This window comes from Phascolarctos cinereus, unplaced genomic scaffold (assembly GCF_003287225.1).
Source record: "Phascolarctos cinereus isolate Bilbo 61053 unplaced genomic scaffold, phaCin_HiC Scaffold_1;HRSCAF=81, whole genome shotgun sequence".
NCBI classification, from domain to species: domain Eukaryota; kingdom Metazoa; phylum Chordata; class Mammalia; order Diprotodontia; family Phascolarctidae; genus Phascolarctos; species Phascolarctos cinereus.
In genome coordinates this window covers 261,789,251-261,811,255 of record NW_027555514.1, presented here as the reverse complement: position 1 = coordinate 261,811,255, position 22,005 = coordinate 261,789,251, and the positions used below count along the sequence as shown (strand labels likewise).

Below are 22,005 nucleotides of genomic sequence, written 5' to 3'. Positions count from 1 at the left end.
TGCTTCCTTACACCTGGTTTACAAAAATGGTTTTCCTGCCAGTTTCTCTGCTTTTATCTGTTTCCCACTCTATTCTGCCTTGTCTAGAACATCAAAAGTAATCTTGTTCTAATCTCTTTAATTATATCATTGTAGAGCCTTGTAATTATTTTCGTTTGTTTCTGGAATCATATCAAAATGCTTTTTAAGGTCTCTAAGACCCTTTACCAGTTTTTATACTCACTACTTTTATCTTCCTTTAGGCTGTGGCTCATGCTGTTAGATGAAACAGATCTACTGGTCATCTGGATGACGTATTTGAGAAGGGGCTCTAGAATTTGTATCTGATCTGGCTTTATTGCCCTGAGCTTCTAGATGTCTCTGGGCTCCCAGTTATGCTGGTTCTTCCTGAATTTTGGAGTCAATAAACATTTATTAAACACATACGAGGGGCATGTTAAAAGGCAAAAGACAAGGGGCAGCTAGGTGGCGCAGTGGATAGAGCACCGGCCCTGGATTCAGGAGGACCTGAGTTCAAATGCGGCCTCAGACACATAACACTTACTAGCTGTGTGACCCTGGGCAAGTCACTTAACCCCATTGCCTAACCCCCCCCCCCAAAAAAAAAAGGCAAAAGACAGGTCTTGCCTTCAAGGCGCTCCAAGGAGACTATGTGAAAACAGCCACATACAAACAGCCTATCTCCAGGATAGATTGAAGAGAATCAACAGAGTGAAGGCATTAGCCTTAAGGGGCAATTGGAAAAGCTTTCTGTAGAAGATGGTATTTTAGCTGGGACTTGAAGGAAGCTGGAAAGCAGAGACAAGGATGGAGAACATTCCAGATATGAGGGACAGTCTGTGTTTAAATTCAGTTTAAAAGCATATAAATGAGTAAGTTTAACAGACTGTGGTCTGTTAGGTAGTTTTTGTCCCATCTAGGATCTAACTAGATTGGTTTCTTGGCACATCTTGCAAATCCCTGGTTCTTTTCCTTTATAAGGTTGTAGAATTTAAAGTTTGAGACACTTGAGAGATCATTTATAGTCTAGGATCTTTGTTTTGTAGTTAAGGAACCTGAACTCTTTTTTCATTTCTTTCTGGTTAGTGGCCATGGTTGATACCAGCTTTTATCTGGAGTCCTTCTGCATTTCACAATCAAGTTACTGTAATTGCTAGAATTAGAATCCCAGTTTCTTCTTCTAGTTTATCAAGTGTTAACATAGGGGCAGCTAGGTGGCACAGTGAATAGAGCACCAGCCCTGGAGTCAGAAAGACCTGAGTTCAAATCTGGCCTCAGGCACGTAACACTCACTAGCTGTGTGACTCTGGGCAAGTCACTAAACCCCAGTTGCCTCACAAAAAGAAAAGTGTTAACATATTCAAGGAAGGCTACATGCTGTAACTTGAACAGTATGATACCACTGTGGTCCGATCCATTGTATTGGATCTGAGCTTTGTTTCTAATAGAACTTTAGAGGCTTGAAGACAGGGCCTGTTTTTTGTTCTAGGCTTTGCGTCTGCAGCACCATCATGGCCTTGGACAAAGTCACATCACCTTTCTGGGCCTCAGTTTCCTTCTCTGTAACCTGAAAGTTGAACAAGATAGATGCCTTTCTGACTTTTTCTAGATCTCTGGACATTTCTGTTATTCATTGCAGCACAATACTCTGTATTCACATGCCCGCAATTCAGCCATTCTCAACCACTGGACACATTCTCCTTTATCTTTGTTATCATACATAATGCTGCTATGAATATAGTTTCCTCTGTATTTTCCTAGAATTCAGTCATTAATTTACTATTATTACTAACTTTAGTATTAAGACTTTTAAACATTCTTTTAAAGTTTCAGACATAATTATTCTAAAAGGAGAAAAAGTTCTGTCTCACCTTTTGCCAAAAAATTCACCGTCATATATGCCTTAAAGTGGTTCAAGAAGAGAAATTAAATTTTAAAAAAAGTTGCCCAAAGCATCCTTTCACTTTTCTTCTTTCCCTTTTTCTCAGGGTCTCTTAAGATTCACCTTTTCCCTTGTTCCTGTAAGTCAAGCTTTTGCAAGGGTTCTTAACCTTTTTTTTTGTTTTTTTTTTTTGTTTTTAGGCAATTGGGGTTAAGTGACTTGCCCAGGGTCACACAGCTAGTAAGTGACAAGTGTTTGGTCTGAGGCCAGATTTGAACTCAGATACTCCTAATTTCAGGGCCAGTGCTCTATCCACTGTGCCACCTAGCTGCCCCTGGGTTCTTAATCTTTTTTTGTATCCTGGATCCTTTTCACAATCTAGGGAGAACCAAAATAATATACACAGTGACAAGAATGTAAATATATTTATTTCTTTTTTTGGAAATTTTTATGTTTTTTCCAGTTATGTATAAAAACAATTTTAAACATTTGTTTTTTTTTTTAATTTTGAGTTCCAAATTCTCTCCCTCCCTCCCTCTCCTACCCCCTCCTTAAGATGAGAAACAGTTTGATATAGATTATACATGTACAGTCATGCAAAACATTCCATGTTAGTCATGTTGTGAAATAAAACAGAGAAAAATCCTGTAAGAAGAATAAAATGTAAAAAAAATATGTTTTGATCTGCATTCAGATTTCATCAGTTCTTTCTCTGGAGGTAGCTAGCGTTTTTCTTCTTAAGTTCTTCCTAATTAAAGACAACATTTAAAAGAAACAAAATTCAATTCGATGAGCATGGAGCTCTCCTTTCAGAATAGTATTTTAAAATGCCTAACATAAAGTACATAGTGTTACAAATGAAACCAAATTCTACTGAAATCTACTTATCAAAAAACCAAAAGTTTATTTTTATCAAAAAATAAAAGAACAGACTCTGGTTTATGGGATCAAAAATCTAGGCCTGGAAAAGATGGCAGAGACCAGCTGTACCATGGAGGCTGAGATGCTTGCCCAGTGTGAGTGACAGACACTCAGGCAGTGCTCAGAGGTGGGATTTGTATTTGGGCTTCTCTGATGCCAGAGAAGATGCCCTTCCCCTAGTCTCTTCTTGGTAATTTTCCATATTGCCCAGGTCACTGTGCCTGCCACACAGGTATGTACTTAGTAGATGCTGGATGATTCTGATAGATATCGTCAGTTGTGAGTGTGTCTGTTAGGACATAAAAATACTGAGTAAAAATGAAAGAAATTATTATCTAGTTGGAAATTCACAACCTGAAATAACTTGCCATCAAACAGCCGTTATAGGTAAAAAAAACCCCCAAACAAACAAACCAAAAAGGATAGTGTATTCATAGTATGAACAATATGGTAGATGATCACGTTAAGTAGATGTTCAGTATTTGCCAAATGAGTAAAAGTTCTGACTTATCATTAATATCTGGATTATGATGATACAGTGGTTATTTCAAAGGTAAGGCTTTTCAGTTTACCTTGGGTATTATCTCATTCTCATATTAATTAACATGATATAGTATGACATCTGTAAGGGTGGTAAACTGGGAATTTCTCTTAAGTAATCTATTGATTCTAAATAACACCTTTATTCTACTGTTATTCGTACTTTTGTACACTTCAAGGCATTTTCATGGACACTCTTCCATTTACTTGAAAGCAAAATAGGCAAAAATATTTAAGAAATTTCATCATCGGTGTTAATCATTCATACTTTGCATCATTAACTTTTGAACTATCTTATAATTAAATGTAATTCAAGTGAGTTAGTATATTTTCTGAAGCTTTTTGTTTAGCTGGAACTAACAATTCTCTTATTCCAAAGAAAATTTTCTTGGCTAAGCTGTATATAATGTGCCTTCAGAAAAATATGTGGTTCAATAGTAACTCTGTGTAACTTTAATTATAATTATGTTACAGGAAATAGTAACATTGGTTTTTGTTTGTTTCTGCATAAGGGCATCTAGTTTTAAATTGATTTTTGCTAATGTGAATAGTTTGAGCCTTAGTTTCCTTGAAAACAATAGTCATAAGCTCATTCGTAGGGATTATTAAAATTAATATTCTGTAGTTCAGTTTTATGGCTTTTATTTAGACATCTACACAAATAAACAAAAACCCCTCACAATTCTAACATCTTTTCCCTAAGAGTCAGTGTAGAGATTGAAGGATCTGTAGAACTATGCTAGGAATGAAGACATCTGAGATTCTTTTTAATTCTGACCCTCACGTTATACTAGCCACGTGACCCTTGGTCAAGTGTCATTTTACCCTTTGTGAGCCATACTTTACTCATCTGTGAAGTAAAGAAAATAACATCTGCTAGCTCGTGTCATAAAGTTTGAATCAAAGATGATTTAACAGTGAGACACTTTGGGAATGTATTGTTATTAGCCGTCTCTTTTTGCACAGCTTTGGCTGCATACGTGGGTAATGAAATTCCTAGGAATGAGTGCCCTCTCGGTCCAGCGATCCTGAACGCCCATAGTCAGTGGAGGGATTAATATAATTAACTTTTAAAAAACCATTGGACGGGCAGTGAGAAAAGGAAGAGTAGTGGACCAGAAGAAAGTAGAAAGCGTTAATTGATCAGGCTGAGTTTTCTCATAGACTCAGAGGCGGTGAGAGGCCAGGTAGGACGAGATGTGACTATAATGGAGCCCTTTTGTCATGCTGGCATTGTCAGAGCATGTTTCTAGTGCATCTACATCAGTGCTGCGGGAATGGGTCTGAGCAATTCTATCCCTCAGCATTTGTATGGAGACACACCTTGGAGGTGTTGTGACTTTGGTTCCAGACGGCTGCAGTAGCGCGAATATTGTGATCAAGTGAGTCGCGTGAGCTTTTGTATTCTCAGTGCGCACAAAGGCTAGGTTTATACTACACTGTAGTCTATTGCACATTACTATGACACATACATATATACACACACACACACACACACACATAGATATTATTACAGTGCTAATTGTATTATGTAGTATTGTTAGTACTACAACTAAAAACATGCACACACTTTAAATGAAAATACTTTACTGCTTGAAAAGATGCTAAGCATCATCTGAGTCTTCAGTTAATTGTAGCTCCCGTGCTGGTGGACGGTCTTGCCTCAGTGTTGATCACTGTTCCTGAGCAGAGTGCTGGTCTAGCTTTTGGCTATCTAGGCTTTAGCTTTTTCACCAAGCTTAATCATTTCTGGCTTTTGATTTTAAAGTGAGAGTCATGTTACTCTTCCTTTTACTTGAACGCTTAGAGGTCATGGTGGGGTCATTAGTTGACCTGATTTTGCTATTATTTTTTCTCAGGGAATAGGGAGGCCCAAGGAAGGGGAGAGAGATGGGGGAATGCAGCCGGTCAGTGAGGCAGTCAGAACACACGCCAACATTTCTCCATTGAGTTCACTATCTTTATGGGTGTGGTACTTGGCACACCCAAAACAATTCTGACGGTAACATCGAAAATCACAGATCACACATCACTATAACAGATATAATAATAATGAACAAGGATTGTGAGAATTACCAAAATATGACAGAGACATGATGTGAGCACCTGCTGTTGGGAAAATGGCGCTGATAGACTTGCTTGGTGCTGGGCTGCCAGACTCAGTATCTGTGAAGTGCAATAAAGCAAGGAATGCCTGTACTCACATTTTGAGTTAATGGAAAGAGCTTTGCCCTTAAAATAACAGCAGAAATTTTGTTCATTTTTGTTCTCAGTAACATCAACTTCTAAGAGACACAGACACATGCTGTCAGTGTCAACTGTCCTTTTTAATGTAAGCATAACATAGCATTTTTTAAACAGCTGGCACTTGGTAAAGGAATAAATTAGAACAGAGACAATATTGCAACTCATTATAACAAAGCAAAAAGGCATCTAATTTGGGTAAAAGGCAAATACATTTTAAATAAAAAGAATAGCCTGATTTTATACTGACTTATTAAACTATACCCAGAGGGATAGTCATTGCTAACTGAATCATCAACTTAACTTAAGTCATATTTGTTGAATATATCCTATCCATGTTACTCAGTAGGTATTAACTTGGCATATGAAATGTGCTCAGAGTCCTCAAGGAAAACTGTAAATTTTTCAAATGTAATTTATATATAGTAATAGCTAATATTTATGTAGCATTTACTGTGTGCAAGGTACTGTGCTAAGCACTTTACAAACGTTACCTCCTTCCATCCTCACAACAACCTTGGGAGGAAGAGGTAATTTTACAGATGAGGAAAACTGAGGCTGAGAGAGGTCAAGTGACTTGACCAAGGGTCACTGAATTCACAGGATCTAAATAAATTCTTATGTTTCCAAAATGAATAAATATATGAGATTTCTAGGGAATTTTTTTTAATGGCTGAATACAACTAACTTCAGTGGAAAGCATTATTCTCTGGATGAGCTCTTTTTTCCATGACTATCATTTAGTATAGGCTGTTATTAATTTGCTAGCTTCATGCAGTGCTGCTGCATGCAGCCTCTATTCTATTTGATCCATTTAGCTTCTAGAATTATCTGTATCTAACACTATTATTTGGGCCCTTTTGACTTCTCTGTTTAGGAATCTGCAGTGTTCCCTATTCCGTAATGTATAAAATTCAAATCTTCACCATCTAGGGAGCTTAGCTTCCTACCTTTCTCCTTCATCTTACCAGCTGTCCCGTTACCACCAAACTCATCTGTTTACATGTCACACATACATCACTAGCTGGGCTGCCTTCCTTTTTTGCCTTTTTGGCACTTGCAATTTCTCCTAACCTAAATGTCTTCTTCATGCTTGTTGTTAGCAAATGATATAATTTTGACTTGCGTCATTTTACTTTCATCCCACAGCTGTAGGGAGTTCCTAACCTTTTTTGTGCCATGGACTTCTTTTGGCAGTTTGAAGCTGATGGATTCCTCCCTCTTTTCTCAGAATAATTGAAATAAGTGCTTAATTTCATTTAGAAATCTTTGTGGATTTAGTGAAAATAAAGATATACTTTCCCCCATTTATGTTAACAGACCCTCCATGCATCCCATGGTTAAGAATGCCTGATTTTATTACTATTGTTTTTCCTCACTTGTTCTTTACACAGGTGTACATTATTATTATATATATTATATATTAGTTAATATATATTAACTATAGCTAAGCCAGTGAATGCTAGCTTAGTGTGCTAATCTTACCCATTAAAAAATTTATTCTTAAATCTTAAGCATATGTGTTGTTCAGTTGATTCAGTTCTGAACTTTTTGTGACCCCTTGTGGGTTTTTTTTGGGCAAAGATACTGGAGTGGTTTGCCATTTTCTTCTCTAGCTCACTTTACAGATGAGTAAACTGAGGCTAATAGGATTAAGTGACTTGACCAGGGTCACACAGTAAATGTCTGAGGTCATATTTGAACCAGGTCTTCCTGACTCCAGACCTGGTGCTCTATCTAGTGTGCCACCCAGCTGCCCTAAGCACACATGACATGGGTTCAGATGAGCTTGCACACAACTGTAAAATGTCAATAAAGAGAGAAACTCTGTTGAGACCCAAGATTGCCAGTAGTCTGAGGAAAAGTTCTAGATTTCATATTTTGTTTGAAACTTGGTGGTCAACCTCATGAGTAAAGAAACGGGAGGGCAGCTAGATGGCATAGTGGATAGATCACTGGCTCTGGAGTCAAGATGACTTGAGTTCAAATTTGGCTTCAAAACACTTGACTTTTACTAGCTGTGTGACCCTGGGCAAGTCACTTAAACCTGATTGCCTCACCCAAAAAAACCCCCAAACCAAAAAACACCCCACCAAAAAGCAAAAAGAAATTGATAGCTTGGTCAGCCAACTTTTTATTCCATTTATTTACTTATTTATTTATGTATTTGTTTGTTTGCTTATTCATTTATTTATTTATATATTCATTCATTCATTCATTTATTTATTTATTTTTGGCTAGGCAGTGGGTTTAAGTGACTTGCCCAGGGTCACACAGCTAGTGAGTGTTATGTGTCTGAGGCCAGATTTGAACTCAGGTCCTCCTATCTCCAGGGCTGGTGCTCTATCCACTGTGCCACCTAGCTGCCCCTGTCAACCGACTTTTTAGAGTAAAACTTGTCCCCCCTTTAAAATCTGAGTGGGTATCAAATCTATGACTTTAAACTCTTATACTAAGAAGAGGAAAAGGATTGAATTAGAGGAAGCTAGGTTCTTTTAAGATTGCAACTTTTAAATTAAGCATATGAAAAATTTAAAAACATAGAGCTTCTTTGTAATTTAGAATTGTGTATGTTTCTAAGATGAAGAAATTAGAAATCATTTAATATAATCCTTGTTTTCCAAATAACTTCTGCTTGTAGAAGGGTTAGCATCTTAGTTGCAGTGGTTTTTGGAGTTTTGCAAGTGTTAGGCCAGCCAGTCCAAAAATAAGAAGCCTTTAATTTTGTGCATTTTAACTCACACAAAGAAAGGTTTGAGGCTTAAGGAAAATACATTGGGGGATCTTGAGCACAAACTATGGGGTAGGGGATGGCCAGGGGCAGTAGCCATAGCAGTCTCTGGTCCTAGAGCCTTCTGGTCTTTGGGCAGCAGGAGAGGTTGGTGGTCTAGCATAGAGGCTTCTGCTTTGCCTTGGCAGGTTGCCAAGAGCTTCATTCAGTTCTCTGACCCTACTTAATCAGTGTGGGACGTGGCTGGGATCATAGTGTCTACTCTAGGGCCATGTGATATCATACCCCCATCCCTTGCTACTTTCAGGGCAGCTCTGCATACTAAGAAAGCTCACACTGACCAGGTCAGGCTTGGGCAACCCATCCAGTTGGTTAGAAACAAAACTGGTGAGGGCCATAGTATAGGGAGGGATAAGGTCTCAGGTATCTGATTGTTTTCCCACCTCTGATGTCATAGGCAGACAGGTGCCAGGCCAGGATTGGTTAGTTCATCCTAGTTGACAAATTCAGCCTAGAGTTGAAAATTTTTAGCATGGAAGATTCCCCATATGGAGAGTTTCAAAAAGGAGCAGGATGGAAATTCCACTCAGGAGGAAAGGGTTTTTCAAAGCAGAGGCAGCATGTCTCACTGGGGCCTTATGGATTTCAAAGAGGCCCAAAAAATCCAGAAGTTTATTCAAACTACCACAGGTAGATTTCATTCTCAGTATAAATATAAGAAGAATATTAGCTTGTCCTTTGCTAATGCGCTTTTATCTCATTGAGCAACTTCATCCTATAGTGAAAAACTGTTCACTACAGGTTCAGAGTTGCACTGTTAGAACCATCTTGATCATGTAGAGCCACCAATAAAAGAAGACTTGAAAAGCTGATGAATGCTGTGCCTGGGTTAGGTTTTGCTTCACTGTGATATCTGTTGCTGACTTGCTTTAAACTTAGTAATTTTGTTAATATGCAGTTTCTTCTAAAGTTATAATAATTTACTTAATGTGAAATGTTTCATTGATTTTTCAGAATTTGAGTGAAAAGTTATTGAAGAAAGAGCAAGATTACACTCAGTTAGAGGAGAAACAAAATGAAGAGTATGTTTCTAAAAAGAATATTCAAGCAAACCTTCATCAAAAAGAACTAGATTGTCAACAGCTTCAATCAAAATTGTCTTTATCTGAAGCCTCACTGCAGAGGTTACAGGGAGAGCTTGTGGAAAAGGGGGAGGCGAGCCAGAAACTCAAGGAGGAATTGTCTGAAGTTGAGAGCAAGTGTCAGCATCTCAAAGTGGAGTTCAAACAACTTCAGCAGCAAAGAGAGGAGAAAGAACAGCAGGGTTTTCAGCTTCAAGTGAGATTAATCAAGTAAGAGACATGCCTGTTACTTACTTTATGGAGCCAGCTGACTCTGTGTCCTCTTCTCCCTACCATGTACGCTGGAATCACAATTAGAGTGTAAAAAGTAGATACTGACTTCTGAAGTCACTGCCTGTTGCCAAATCCAGTGGCCTTTTCTCTGACCTTAACACCATTCATCTCTGCAGCATTTGGCACTGAATGCTGCCTCAAAATTCTCTTCTTCCACAATTTCCCTAAGACTGGGCCACTGTAGTTCTCTTACCTCTACTTCTCTGCCTGTTTTGCTGATTCCTTTTCTTGCTCCCCTCTTACCAAGCAAGTTCTTCCATGGTTTCGCTCTTGTTGCTTTGTACTTGCCTTCAGAAAAGTCAGTTATTCTGACAACTTCAGCTCTTCTCCCATTTGAAGACTCCTACATCTCCCTCTCTAGCCCAGAGCTATCTGTTGAGCTTAGGTCCTTTCTTTCCAGGTGACGTATTAGACTTTTGGTCTCATAAACATCATTCTTCCCATTTTCCCATCCCCATTGTTTCTCCTGCCTTGGCTCTCTGTTCTCCTTTGACAGTTCACAGGTAAGCCCTCTTTTACATAAACCTTAGTATTCTTCCTGTTTGCATTTAGCCTTCCTTTTATCAGTGTCTGGCATAACGCTTTGCATATAGTGGATGATGTATGAAGTGAATGAAATTTGCTGTGAGTAGAACAGCTATATTTGTAGATTCTTTAGCTACTTTGTAATTTACCAGCCTAAGCACCTTTAAGAACCTTTGTATAGTATTATTTTTCATTTTGTCTTTTTTTGTAGACTTTGTTTTTATGTCACATTCACTTTTTGCTATATTCCTTTTCTTTCTGCTGCCCAGTCTTTTGTAGTAACAAAGCTTAAAAAAGGAAAAACAGTTTAGCAAACTAACCAATACATTGACTGTGTGTGTGTGTGTGTGTGTAATGCAACATAAAGAGTTCTTTTTGTAGGGGCTAGAGCCTTTTGCTTCTGTTAAAGGTTGATTGGGGAATCCTCTGAGCTCATAGGGTGGTCAACTTTGGATCTTGTCGGTTGGGGATGAATTGGTTGGCTTGAGCTGTTATGATTGGGAGCCGCCTCTTTGTGATAGCCTGTAAAAAAGATCACTTGCTCAGTTGTTGTTCCTTCAACTTTTTTTCCTTCTCTGGAGAGATTCTGAGAGATCAGCAAAGGTAAGAGCCAACCGTAGGTTGTGGTCTGGGCAGAATGAGGATGTGAGGGGGACTCTGTGCATGCACACAGCCTTCTTCATCATCTCCATTTCCCTGGGAGAGCTGCTTATGACAATCTCAGGGTCAAAGTCACATGTGCTCTCGCTTATGTTGCCTGAGAGGAGACTTAATAGATGCCCTCTACCCTCCAGCCCCCTACCTGAATCCCCTGGATTCCTAGATAGAGAAAGGGGGATTTCTTGGATAATATTAAGTTCTTGGAAAGGTCTGTGATATAATCTTTTAGAAAGATAAAGAGGACCTCCTTGGACAGTACCAGCCTGGAAGGAAAGGTGGGGAAGGAGACCGGAGGGAAGAGGATCACATGCATTGCTCCCAGCACAAGTCCATGATGTGGGCACATCATAAAAGTCCATGTGATTAAATGATTCTGAAAGTTAATTAAGGTTTGATGAAAAGTGGGTTGCCTCTCTAGTAGCCTCAAGTTCATTTTTCCTTTTGAGGGAGGTCCAGACTACAGCAGACTGAAGAGGACCCACATATGATATTTTTTTCTCAATGAGCTACAAAGTCCCAAACAAAGACTCAATACATTATAAGCTCATCAAGTTGATTGGGGAACTCTCCTGATTAATCCCCTACACTTTTATATAATTTTATTTTACTCTTGCTACTTTGCATATTGCTTTACATACATCACCTCATTTGAACCTCACAAACAGTGCTGTGAAGTGGGCACTGAGAATATTAATCTCTTTTTACAGATGAGGAAATTGAAGGTTAGATAAGTGACAGAGTCAGACACCTAGCAAATATTGGAGGTAGGATTTGAACTCCATGCCCTTCCAAGTCCAGTACTTTATTCACCATACTGTGATACCTTCACAAAGTTTTATTCTAAATTTGCTGCCTCATCATGGCATGGAAATGACCCCTAAGTTCTGGAAGGCTGTGCCAGCACAGTTAAGTCTGGCAGGTTCTGTCATACTAGAAGGGCTTTTAGTACAGTCTCAACAATTTATGTCTGCTCTCTGAGGCCTAACCTAGCTACATACAGATGCTTATCATAAGTCAGATGCCACTTGATGATGAATTCTTTGGCTACGATAATCCATGGAACAAAGGAGACTAGAACTTCTTGTGTGATGGTGCTAGAGTTAGCAGAGGGAGTGCTAAGAAGAATGGTATTGTCAGAGAAATCACTTTGGCATCTGCGTAGAAAATGGATAGGAGTGGGACAAGATTTGAGGCAGGGTGACTAATTAAGGAGTTATTATGGTAGTTAAGGGGAGGGGTGGCGGTGAGGGCCTGAACAAGAGTGCTGGCTGTGTGGGTAGAGAGAAGGGTAGAAATTCAAGAGGAGATGTAGAAATAGAAATGACAAGACTTGGTAAGTGCTGGGATATTGTAGGTGAATGAGAGTGAATAGTCAGGAGTCATCCTGAGGTTGTGAACCTGGAAGGATGATGTGGATCCCTGTATAATAGAGAAATCTGGAAGAGGGGAGTGTGTTAATGAGTTGAAACAGCATGTCCATACTATATCCTAGGAAGACTTAGTCTTAATCTACCTCCCATCTCCCTCCTGTCTGTCCTAGAAACTGTGATCCCCAAAGTGGATCCTGTCCTAAAACTGTGATCCATCTTACTCTCAATGAATCTCCCTGCTTCACACTTTTCAGCCAAAATTCCTTCTGCCTCATGTTAACACTAACAGTTTTGAGGACTGCATTCAGGACATGATGAAACTCCCAAACTTGACATATCTTTGACCTCCACCCCACAAATGGTGATGAGCGTTAGTGAAAGGACCACATAGGAAGCCTTGCTCAAGATGAGGAGGACCAGTGCAAGAAACTAAAGGCTTGATGTGTGTAGGCATTTTTTCCATTCTTGTTGTCAATAAAAGGCAAGGAATTTAGAAGAGAATACAGATATGGGATGTGAACTGCAGGCTGTGAAGATGATATGTGAGCACAGGACTTGGGCTTGTGGGCCATGGCTTAAAATGTAGAAATGATAGGGCCTGAACCTGGGATAGTGTGCACTTATTAAGGACTGGTAAAAATATATTTGCTAGGAGCCATGCAAATCAAAAGGGCTTTAAGCCAATAGAAGAGGGGCAGAAAGAGAGCTGTTGTTGTCTATCTTGGGAAGCTAGATACCACCGAGAGTAGCTGAAATTTAGGAGGAAAAATAACAGTGAAACAGTAATTTACAGGAAACCACATTTAAAAAAGCGATAAAATGCATGGCCTTAGATATCTGTATATATGCAGAAAATATTTCTTCCTAAATCCTAAAAAAACATATTTCATTTGCCTTTGCTGTTCTAACTACTTTCTCATTTCACTTCTCATTTTCACTGATGACTTTGATAATCCACTGCCTTCTCAGGTGTTGCAGTTGACCTTCCCACTCCCACTACTCTACCAAAACTAATTTTTCAAACCTTAGTAATGACCTGATTGCCAAAATCACTGACTTTTGTTTCAGTCCCCGTCCTCATAACATCTCAGTAGCTGTGGACACACACAGTTGGTCATGCCTTCCTACTGATGGGTTTGCCTCCTACTTTGCTAATTCTCCATTTCTCACCACTGGCTCCTCATCCTTCTGTTCCTTGGGCCATCACCAGGAGTCTGGACTTTTGTCTTGGAGGAGAGAGTGAGGCTGATGGCTTTGGGCAGCTCTGCCTCACTTAAATCCAGTTCAAGCACAAGTCTAGACATTACCCTGTGATGTCAGCTGTCTTCTTCAAGCATGAAGGACCAGCAACAACAGCAGTGACAGCAGCAATGTAGAAGTCTTTCAAAGCTTTTGTTGTTTTGATTTTTTCCTCAGGCTTCTCTTCTTGATGCTTTCTCACCTGGCATATCATTCTCTTCCATGGCCTCGACTACCACTTCTGTACAGCTGATTCCAAAATCTAGATGTCTAGGCCTTTCATTCAGAGCCTGTCCTATATCTTCATCTTCCTGTTACGGTATATAGTATATACACCGGATATGTTGGCATCTTTGAACTTAGCGTGTCTAAACCTTAGCTCATCTTTCTCTTGAATGTATTCCTCCTTGTCACTTTACTGATTCTCTCTTTGTCATCACTCTTCACCTTCTTGTCTCTGTAATCTTGGGGTTAACTTTGATTCTTCTCTTTTCCTCACTTCTTTTATGCATTTACTTACAAAATCAGGCCTGTTCCACCACTGCCACAATCTTGCATCGTCCATCCACTATCAGTCCATCACCACCCACCTGGCTAAGACAATAGACACATCACCTCCCTAATCAGGCTTTTATATTGCTATCACATACATTTGTCTGGTCACATTACTTTTCAGTTCAGAATCTTCAGAATTTCCACTTTCTTCCTGAGTAATGTTCACACATTTTTGTTTGGTATTCCGTGTCTCCCAACCAGATTAAATTACTCTGTTTTGTGATTGTGACTTGTACTCTTCTGCCTCCTTGCCTTGCTGACAAAGTTCCTTATATTTGAGATGTCTTCTTCATCTTTTGAATTTCTGTCTATCCTTAAAATGTCGTTTAAATGTCATCTTCTCTAGGAAGACTTCTTTCTCATGCCTCTCCCTCCCTCCAAGTCATCAACATTTCCTCCCTTACCTCATGAAGCTCATTAATAACTCCTTCATTAATAACACAAGAGTAGACAGTATGAGATAGTATGTCTTATCCCCCTATCAAAATGTAATCTCTGTAAGGATAAGTATTACCTTATCAAATTTTGTAGCGCCAGCTTCTCTGTGAAGCCTTCTTGGAACTCCTCAGCTAAGTATGTTTTCTCCCCCCTCAATTGTTCCTGGAGAGCTTTGTCTGGAGCTTTCCTTTTTCCCTTTTACTCTATACCTCTCTCTAAATGTTTAGCTGCATATGTAATGATAGTAGTGGGCAGTTCATTAAGCATTCTACTTAAATTATCTTACCAGATCCTCTCAGCAGGCCTTGTTAGAAAGGTTCTATAAGCTTTATTATCTTTGTTTTACTGATGAATAAACAAGCTTAGAGAGGGTATTAGTTTAGCACAGTGCTGGGCACAAAGTAAGTGCTTTGTACTTACATGCTTGTTGACTAACTGGCTGACCTCTCCTCTTCTCCCCTCCCCTCCTCTCCCTTCCCCTTCCCTCCCCTTGTAGTTTGTAGGAGAGAATTAGATAAGGAAACATTATTTTTCTTTTTGAAATGAGTGTACTGAAGGGCATGTGAATCATTTTAAAGAATCAGACACTTATAATTAAAATCTGTAAGGAACTTGAGAAAAGAGACGTTGCAGCATGTCTCATTTTTATTCTCAAAAAAGCTGAAATTTAAAATGTTGTTCTCTCATTGGTATTTAGCCCTTAAATCTGGTGTAATAGGTGAGGAAATTAATTAAGTGTTTTTTCTTTTAAAGTTACACAGCAAACTTTTGGAGACAGAACGGCAGCTAGGAGAGGCCCATGGTAGGCTTAAAGAACAGAGACAGCTCTCGAGTGAAAAACTGATGGATAAAGAACAGCAAGTGGCTGATCTACAGTTAAAACTTTCCCGTTTGGAAGAACAGGTGGGCCAATGTTTCCAATTCTTCTCACTGCTTCTCTAGAGCAAGGATCCTTAGCCTTATTTGTGTCATGGCCTCTTTGGCAGTCTGAAATCTATGGGCTTCTTCTCACAATAAGATTTTTGCATGCATAAAAGAAAATGCACAGGATTACAAGAGAAACTCATTATATTGAAGTACACTTATCACAATATTGCAAAGAAAAAGTTCATAGACCTCAGGTTGAGATCCTCTGCTCTAAGGACTTTGTACTTGAACTTGATGTTTTTCACTGATTTTAAAAAAATAGTTATTTTGAAGAACATTGTTTAGTCCAGCATTTTCTTTAACTTATAGCTGCTGTGATTCTCAGCCTTTTTTTCACATTTAAAATAAATCTTCATTAAATACTATGTCTTTATTCATTGTGGTTCCAAACAGTCTTGAGAATGAAATGGTGAACAGTGGGATTAACAATATTTCTTTTGCAGTGGTTGGGTATTCATCTGTTCATTTGATAAAAATTTGTTGAGTGCCTGCATAGAAAGGTTTTCTTACAATTTCAAGCAGAAAGCCTGGGGTTGGAGTGAGCAGGTAGACTTAGGATGAAGTTATTGAGAGTGAGATTTGTGGCCTGAGCAGAATGAGATATTAATGAAATGCTAAGATTAGGAAGAATGGGGATTTTCTATAGTGAAGATTTTATGTCAGATATCTTATTTCTTTACTTCAGGGAGGATTTATACATTTTATAGAAACCTTGAGATCTCATCTAAGAATTATGATTATTTCTTTAGGGTTTTAAAGGGGGAATTGAAAGATATTGTAAAAAGATGACATGTATATTTTAGTAAAAGCCTTACCTGTGGTTAGACCTGTTAAAGGATTCATATTATCAGAAAGAACCAAATCCATTTGGCCACAAAAAGAAATGCAGGTTTTTTTTTAATGGCTAGTAGCCTTCTCTATTTTAGGTATCTAGACTCAGCATTTTAGATATGGTACCATGTGGTTCTTCTGCTTTATGAAACCACATGATTAAGTGCAGTTATTGTAGAAAAAAGGAAGGTATTCTGGTATTTTGTCTTAATAATGCTTAGTGCTTAAAATATCTGATGGATGAAGAATTAACTTTAGGATGCTAGTAATAATAAACAAGTAAGAAGAGTTTCATGAATAGTTTCCTAGATTTGTATTTTCCTGGGGGGAGCATTCTCTTTATAAAGATTGATTCATCATTGGATTGCAATTGTTGTCACGATTTGCTTCTCTCACAGTATTGTAACAGTCTGTAATGTGGATCTTTCATAATACCTCTGCCTCCTTTTCCCTCCTTCTTCCTCCTTTTGCAGGATGTGAGGAAATTATCTTAAGTTGCCCGTGGGTGTTCTAGTTCGCTGCTCTAGATTCTAGGTGTGTTTTGGAGCCGAGTCCTCTGCAGCCCTGGCTCGTAAGCTCCCACCGATCTTTTACCAGTCAGACACAGAACACATTTCAGTTTAACAAAGGTTTAATTCAGTAGTAGCTGTAAATAAAGTAATAATATAACATACCCCGCCATGAACCTTGAACTCACTCTCCATAAATACATCCATGTTTAGTAGGCGGAGCCTCCCTTGCTAAGAATTATGTTGAAAATCCACATAGACAGGGCACTTGGGACCCAGACACACACCCAGAGAATCCGTGTGACCAGGGCACACATAGGCAGAGAGGGGTGACTTTCTGTAGAAGAATGCCTCTGGGATTCTACAAAGCTGCTGTTCTTTCTTGTGCTGCTTTCTGCTAGACTGTGTACTCTTCCTCTTTCCTGAAAGCTGGATGAATGCTTTGTCTACTCCAGCTGTTCTCAGGGTCAACTAATGACCTGAGATAGCATCTACCAGAGATGCAGTGGTTATAACATTAGGAGCCTCCTCCATTATCCCTCTGAGTAGTGCTGTAGTTATTAAGCATTTTTCTTGATATGGGAAAGGGTATAAAGCCCTTTCATTCCTCTCTTTCAGTCTGCCCCTTCAGTACCTCAGCTGTAGACTTTAGCTGAGGTGCTATCTTTAGACTTCCTTCAACAACTTAGACCTCCATCTCCTGGGGTTCTGTGATTAGTAATTCTCTCCCCAGCAGGCAGGGCTACACCTCGGCCTGGCTGGGTAGCTAGGAAGCCTGCTTCAGCTCTCTGTTGGACTCGTTAGCCACAGATTCTTCATCCAGGAGGTGCCAAGAGCTACAGAAGCCTCAGCTTTGGTTCAGTCTGTCCTTTGAGCTTTTCTTCGAACCCGTCTGTTAATCTTTTTTCTTCTGAACTCCTGACTCAATTGAATTACTCTTTCTGTTAGTATCTTCCTTGCATCTCTGACTTCAACTGTTACCTGATTAATAGTTTGAAAAAAAAAACCTTTTTGTTTTTAGGTCTTATTCCCTCTGGCTGAAGTAAATCTCCCCATGGTGCTACATCCTTAAAAGAAAGGGGACTGCAGACACTCTGTGATAAGGAACCTTTTTTCTTCACCCCAGCAACCTCTCTCTTCTTGGCAAATAGCAACTGCTGTGCTGGCTGAAGGAGTTTGAAAAGCATTTGCTTTTGTCCTGCTTTCTTACAGCAACATCCCAGCCTCTGACCTCTCCTCATGCAGTCATCTCTGAGTCTCCTGCACATTTGACATCTAACGAGTTGCTAAGTCTTGTTGATTGTCCCCGTGAAATCTTTCATGTTTCATTCGTCTCCTCCTTTCTGCTCTCACTGCCACCAACCATTTTTTAGGACCTTATTACCTATTGCTTGAACTATTCTTAATAGCCTTCTAACAGATCTGTCTGTAGCTTCCTTCCTTTCCAATCCATTCTTTATACTACTGCCAAAATCCTCTTCTCAGTGCATAGACCTGATTATGGAAAAAAAAAAACTAAAATAACTAACTTTAATAATTCATCATTTTTATTGAATACCCTATTTATTATTGATTGAATAATACCTTAAAGACTTTCTGTAGTCTGGGTACATCTTATTTCTCTATCATTTATTTCATGCTATTCCCATTCATGAATTCTGTTCCATAATATCTCACATACAACCCTTCTGTGTGCTGTTACAGCTACCACCTTAGTTCAAGTCCTCCTCACCCCTCACCTGGATTATTGCAACTTCATTCCTCATTGGTCTTCCTGCCTCATTTGAGTCCTAACTGCCAGAATGGTTTTCCTTAAGCACAGATTTGTCCAAGGATTCCCCTACTCAGTCATCTTCAGTGGCTTTCTGTTATCTCTAAGATCAAGTGTAAACACCTCATTTAGCTTTTAAAGCCCTTCACAGTGTGAGATTCCAATCTCTCTTTCCGTTCTCACTGGCCACACTCTTAAGATCTAGCTCAGCTGGCCTCTGTGTGCTTCATACATGACATTGTGACTCCTGTCTCTGCTTTTGCACTGACCATTCATTCCATGTAGCTAGAATACAGTCTCCTCTTACTTCTATTTCATAGAATTCTTCTCTTCCTTTAAGATACACTTAAAGACCATCTCCTCATATGGCGGACACTCAGTAAATGCTTGTTAGGTGACTGGTTTCAGCCAAACTATGCCACTCCTTATCCTTGATACCATCTCAGAGTCCTCTTTATTTCTGTTCATTTTTACATGCTGCATCCATCATACCCCTTCCCACTGCACCCAGCATACTCGGTGTGTCTTAAATGAGTTCTATTCACATCGTATCAATCTCTGTTGAAATTCAGCTCAGGCGCTACTTCCTTTTTTTAGTTATTCCCAGTTTCTTGAATTAAAAGCAATTCAGCTCCTGATCTTCCCCCTTAAATTTCTTGTGCCACTGTGACTTCACTTCACTTTCATTGCACCAAATCATATTCTAAGTTGTATCATCATTATTCACATTTGTGTTTCATCCCTTATGCTGAATTGTAAGCACTGAATTGAAGCACTTTTATTTATTTTGTTTTTCTCACCACACCTAATAGAGTACATTGTACACTTGATAAACGTTTGCTGAATTTAATTTTTGAATTGAACTTATACATTAGACCTCTTGGGGCAGCTAGGTGGTGCAGTGGATAGAGCACCGGCCCTGGATTCAGGAGGACCTGAGTTCAAATGTGGCCTCAGACACATAACTCTTACTAGCTGTGTGACCCTGGTCAAGTCACTTAACCCCCCTTGCTCAACCAAAAAAAAATACATTATGCCTCTTGTTTTCTATTAACAGTCTAACTTTTCTCTTTCAAGTTGAAGGAAAAAGTAACAAATTCCACTGAGCTGCAGCATCAGTTAGATAAAACAAGGCAGCAGCATCAAGATCAGCAGGCCCTTCAGCAGAGCACAACAGCGAAGCTTCGGGAAGCCCAGGTAAAGGCCCTGGGGGAGGGGCTCCTTTAAGACTCAGGCAGAGCCAGGAGGGGAGGAACAGCTCGGCTGTCCACAGTACTCGAGGAAAGCGAGTTTTATGGTTGATTTAGCTTTCCGGTTCCATTGAGGTGGGATAGCAGAGCGGGCTGGAGAGAGCCCTCAGCTTGGAGACTTGGCTTTGGATCCCCACCTGTTACGGAGGTGAAGTCAGCTGACCTTGGCAACAGATGAGATATGGGGGGAAAGAGAAAGAGTACTGTGCTGGCTTAATAAACACAGCACAGTGAACGTATTCTGTGTCCTCCACATTAGACACTGAATATCTGTTGATGAAGGATCTTTGAAAAATTTGGGATCAGCATTCATGATACCAATATTATTAATAGAATTATAGGATTCTGGAATCACAGAGTAGGAAGGAACTTCAGGGGTCATCCAGCTCTGTTCTTTACCCAAATCAGGAGTCCAGCCTATACCTGAAAACCTCTAGTGTTGGGCTGTTGGCAGTCTCTTCTGTTCTGGGACAGCACTAATTATAAGGAAATTTTTATGTCAGAATCTCTTTCATTGTGACTTCCATCTGTTAGGTGTAAAAGGCAAAGGGGGAAGTTGAATATATACAGATTTCAGGATATGCGCTGGAATATGGGTTTAAAAATTTTTTTGAGTAACTAAGCTATTTTCTTGGATGTTCATATTTGCCTGAAAAAGAAGAGAGGAGAAAAATATCATTAACTGAGTTATGATTACTCAGAGATTTACTCTTTATGGAAATAAAGTATGTTTGTAAAATGTAGGATGCCGTTAGTTTAATTGTATTATCATTTTATGATGTCATGAATACAGGAATGAGTTATGAAATTTGATATCTAGCATTTTATGTATTAAGGTCTCATTCCTTAAGGAAGCCATTTTCCATTGTTCCAGAATGATTTGGAACAAGTATTGCGTCAAATTGGAGATAAGGACCAAAAGATCCAAAATCTTGAAGCCTTGCTGCAGAAGAGTAAGGAGAACATTACATTAATTGAAAAAGAGCGAGAAGATCTTTATGCAAAAATCCAGGCTGGTGAGGGAGAGACTGCTGTTCTTAATCAGTTACAAGAGAAAAACCATACATTACAAGAGCAGGTAAGATCTTCAGATGTGCTTTCTACCAGTTTTCAACTCATTACTACTTTAAAAAAAATCTTCTCCATTGTCCTTCTGCATTTCATTTTCCTTGTTGTTTTTGTGTAGGTAGCTTTTATCTAATACATATTGCTGACTATTTTTATGTTGGTAAATGGAATATTAGAGTTTTAATCTGTTTGATATATGGGCTGTGTCCAATGAATATACTTAAAGAAGGGAGATGTGATTTGGGGGTCAAGGGATTAGGGAAAGTTGCGTGGAAGAGCCAGGCATTTTAGGACAGATAGAATGACAGCTTTTGGGGGTGTAGTGGGTGACCTGTGGGAAAATAGGCAGTCATATATGCAGAGAACAATCAGCAGATTGTTCTGCTGAACTGAAAGGCATGTCTAGAAAGGTCTGTTAATTCAGTAAACCTTTATTAAATAGGTAAAGGAAACGGCCCTTACCCTCAAGGAGTTTACATTCTAGTAGGAGAAAACAAGATGTTGACAAGTAAATACAGAATACGTAGAAAAGAATTTCCAAGGAGGGAATAGTGTTAGCAATTGGGGAATCAGGAAGAATCTCATATAGGAGGTGACCTTTGAATTGGACCTCGAAATGGGGCAGGTATTCCCGGTGATGAGAGGCTGGCATCTATGGGGAATGGCTCGTAGGACAATTTGGCTGCAGCGTGAACACTGACCAGACAGTGATTGGACAGAACCAGCAATCATGGTGGTCACTTTGAGGAGGAGGATATAGGGCAGAATGCTAGTGACCTGTCTTCTAGGCTGGCCTCCTGTGTCATGGTGCTCAAAGTTTTGGGGCCTCATCTCCCTCGTATGTAAAATAGCAATGCTACCTGTTCTGCCTACCTCCCAGGGATATTGTGAAAATCTTTTGAGACATTAGAGATAAATTACAATTAGAGCAAAAGTATGGAGGGCTTTGAGTGCCAAATAAAGGAATTCAGCTTTTATTGGTAGGCTTTTGGAGAAGAAATGAGAGCTTTAAGCAGGTAAGTGACATTTTTACTAACATATAAGCCTCATCTGGCAGGAGGAATTGGTAAGAATTGGAGGGGGGAAGTTATTACAATGGTGCAGTGCAGTCTGAGACAAAAGGTGGTGA

General features: G+C 39.3%; 1 protein-coding gene across 1 annotated transcript in view; it reads left to right on the top strand.

Annotated features, from left to right (window-relative positions):
• Positions 1-22,005, top strand: part of EEA1 (early endosome antigen 1) — a 121,305-nt gene that overhangs the window by 57,166 nt on the left and 42,134 nt on the right. The window contains 5 exon segments of the mRNA XM_021006418.2: positions 9,333-9,654; positions 9,657-9,670; positions 15,274-15,423; positions 19,636-19,755; positions 20,683-20,886. Of these exon segments, the coding sequence (XP_020862077.1) occupies positions 9,333-9,654; positions 9,657-9,670; positions 15,274-15,423; positions 19,636-19,755; positions 20,683-20,886 (810 nt within the window).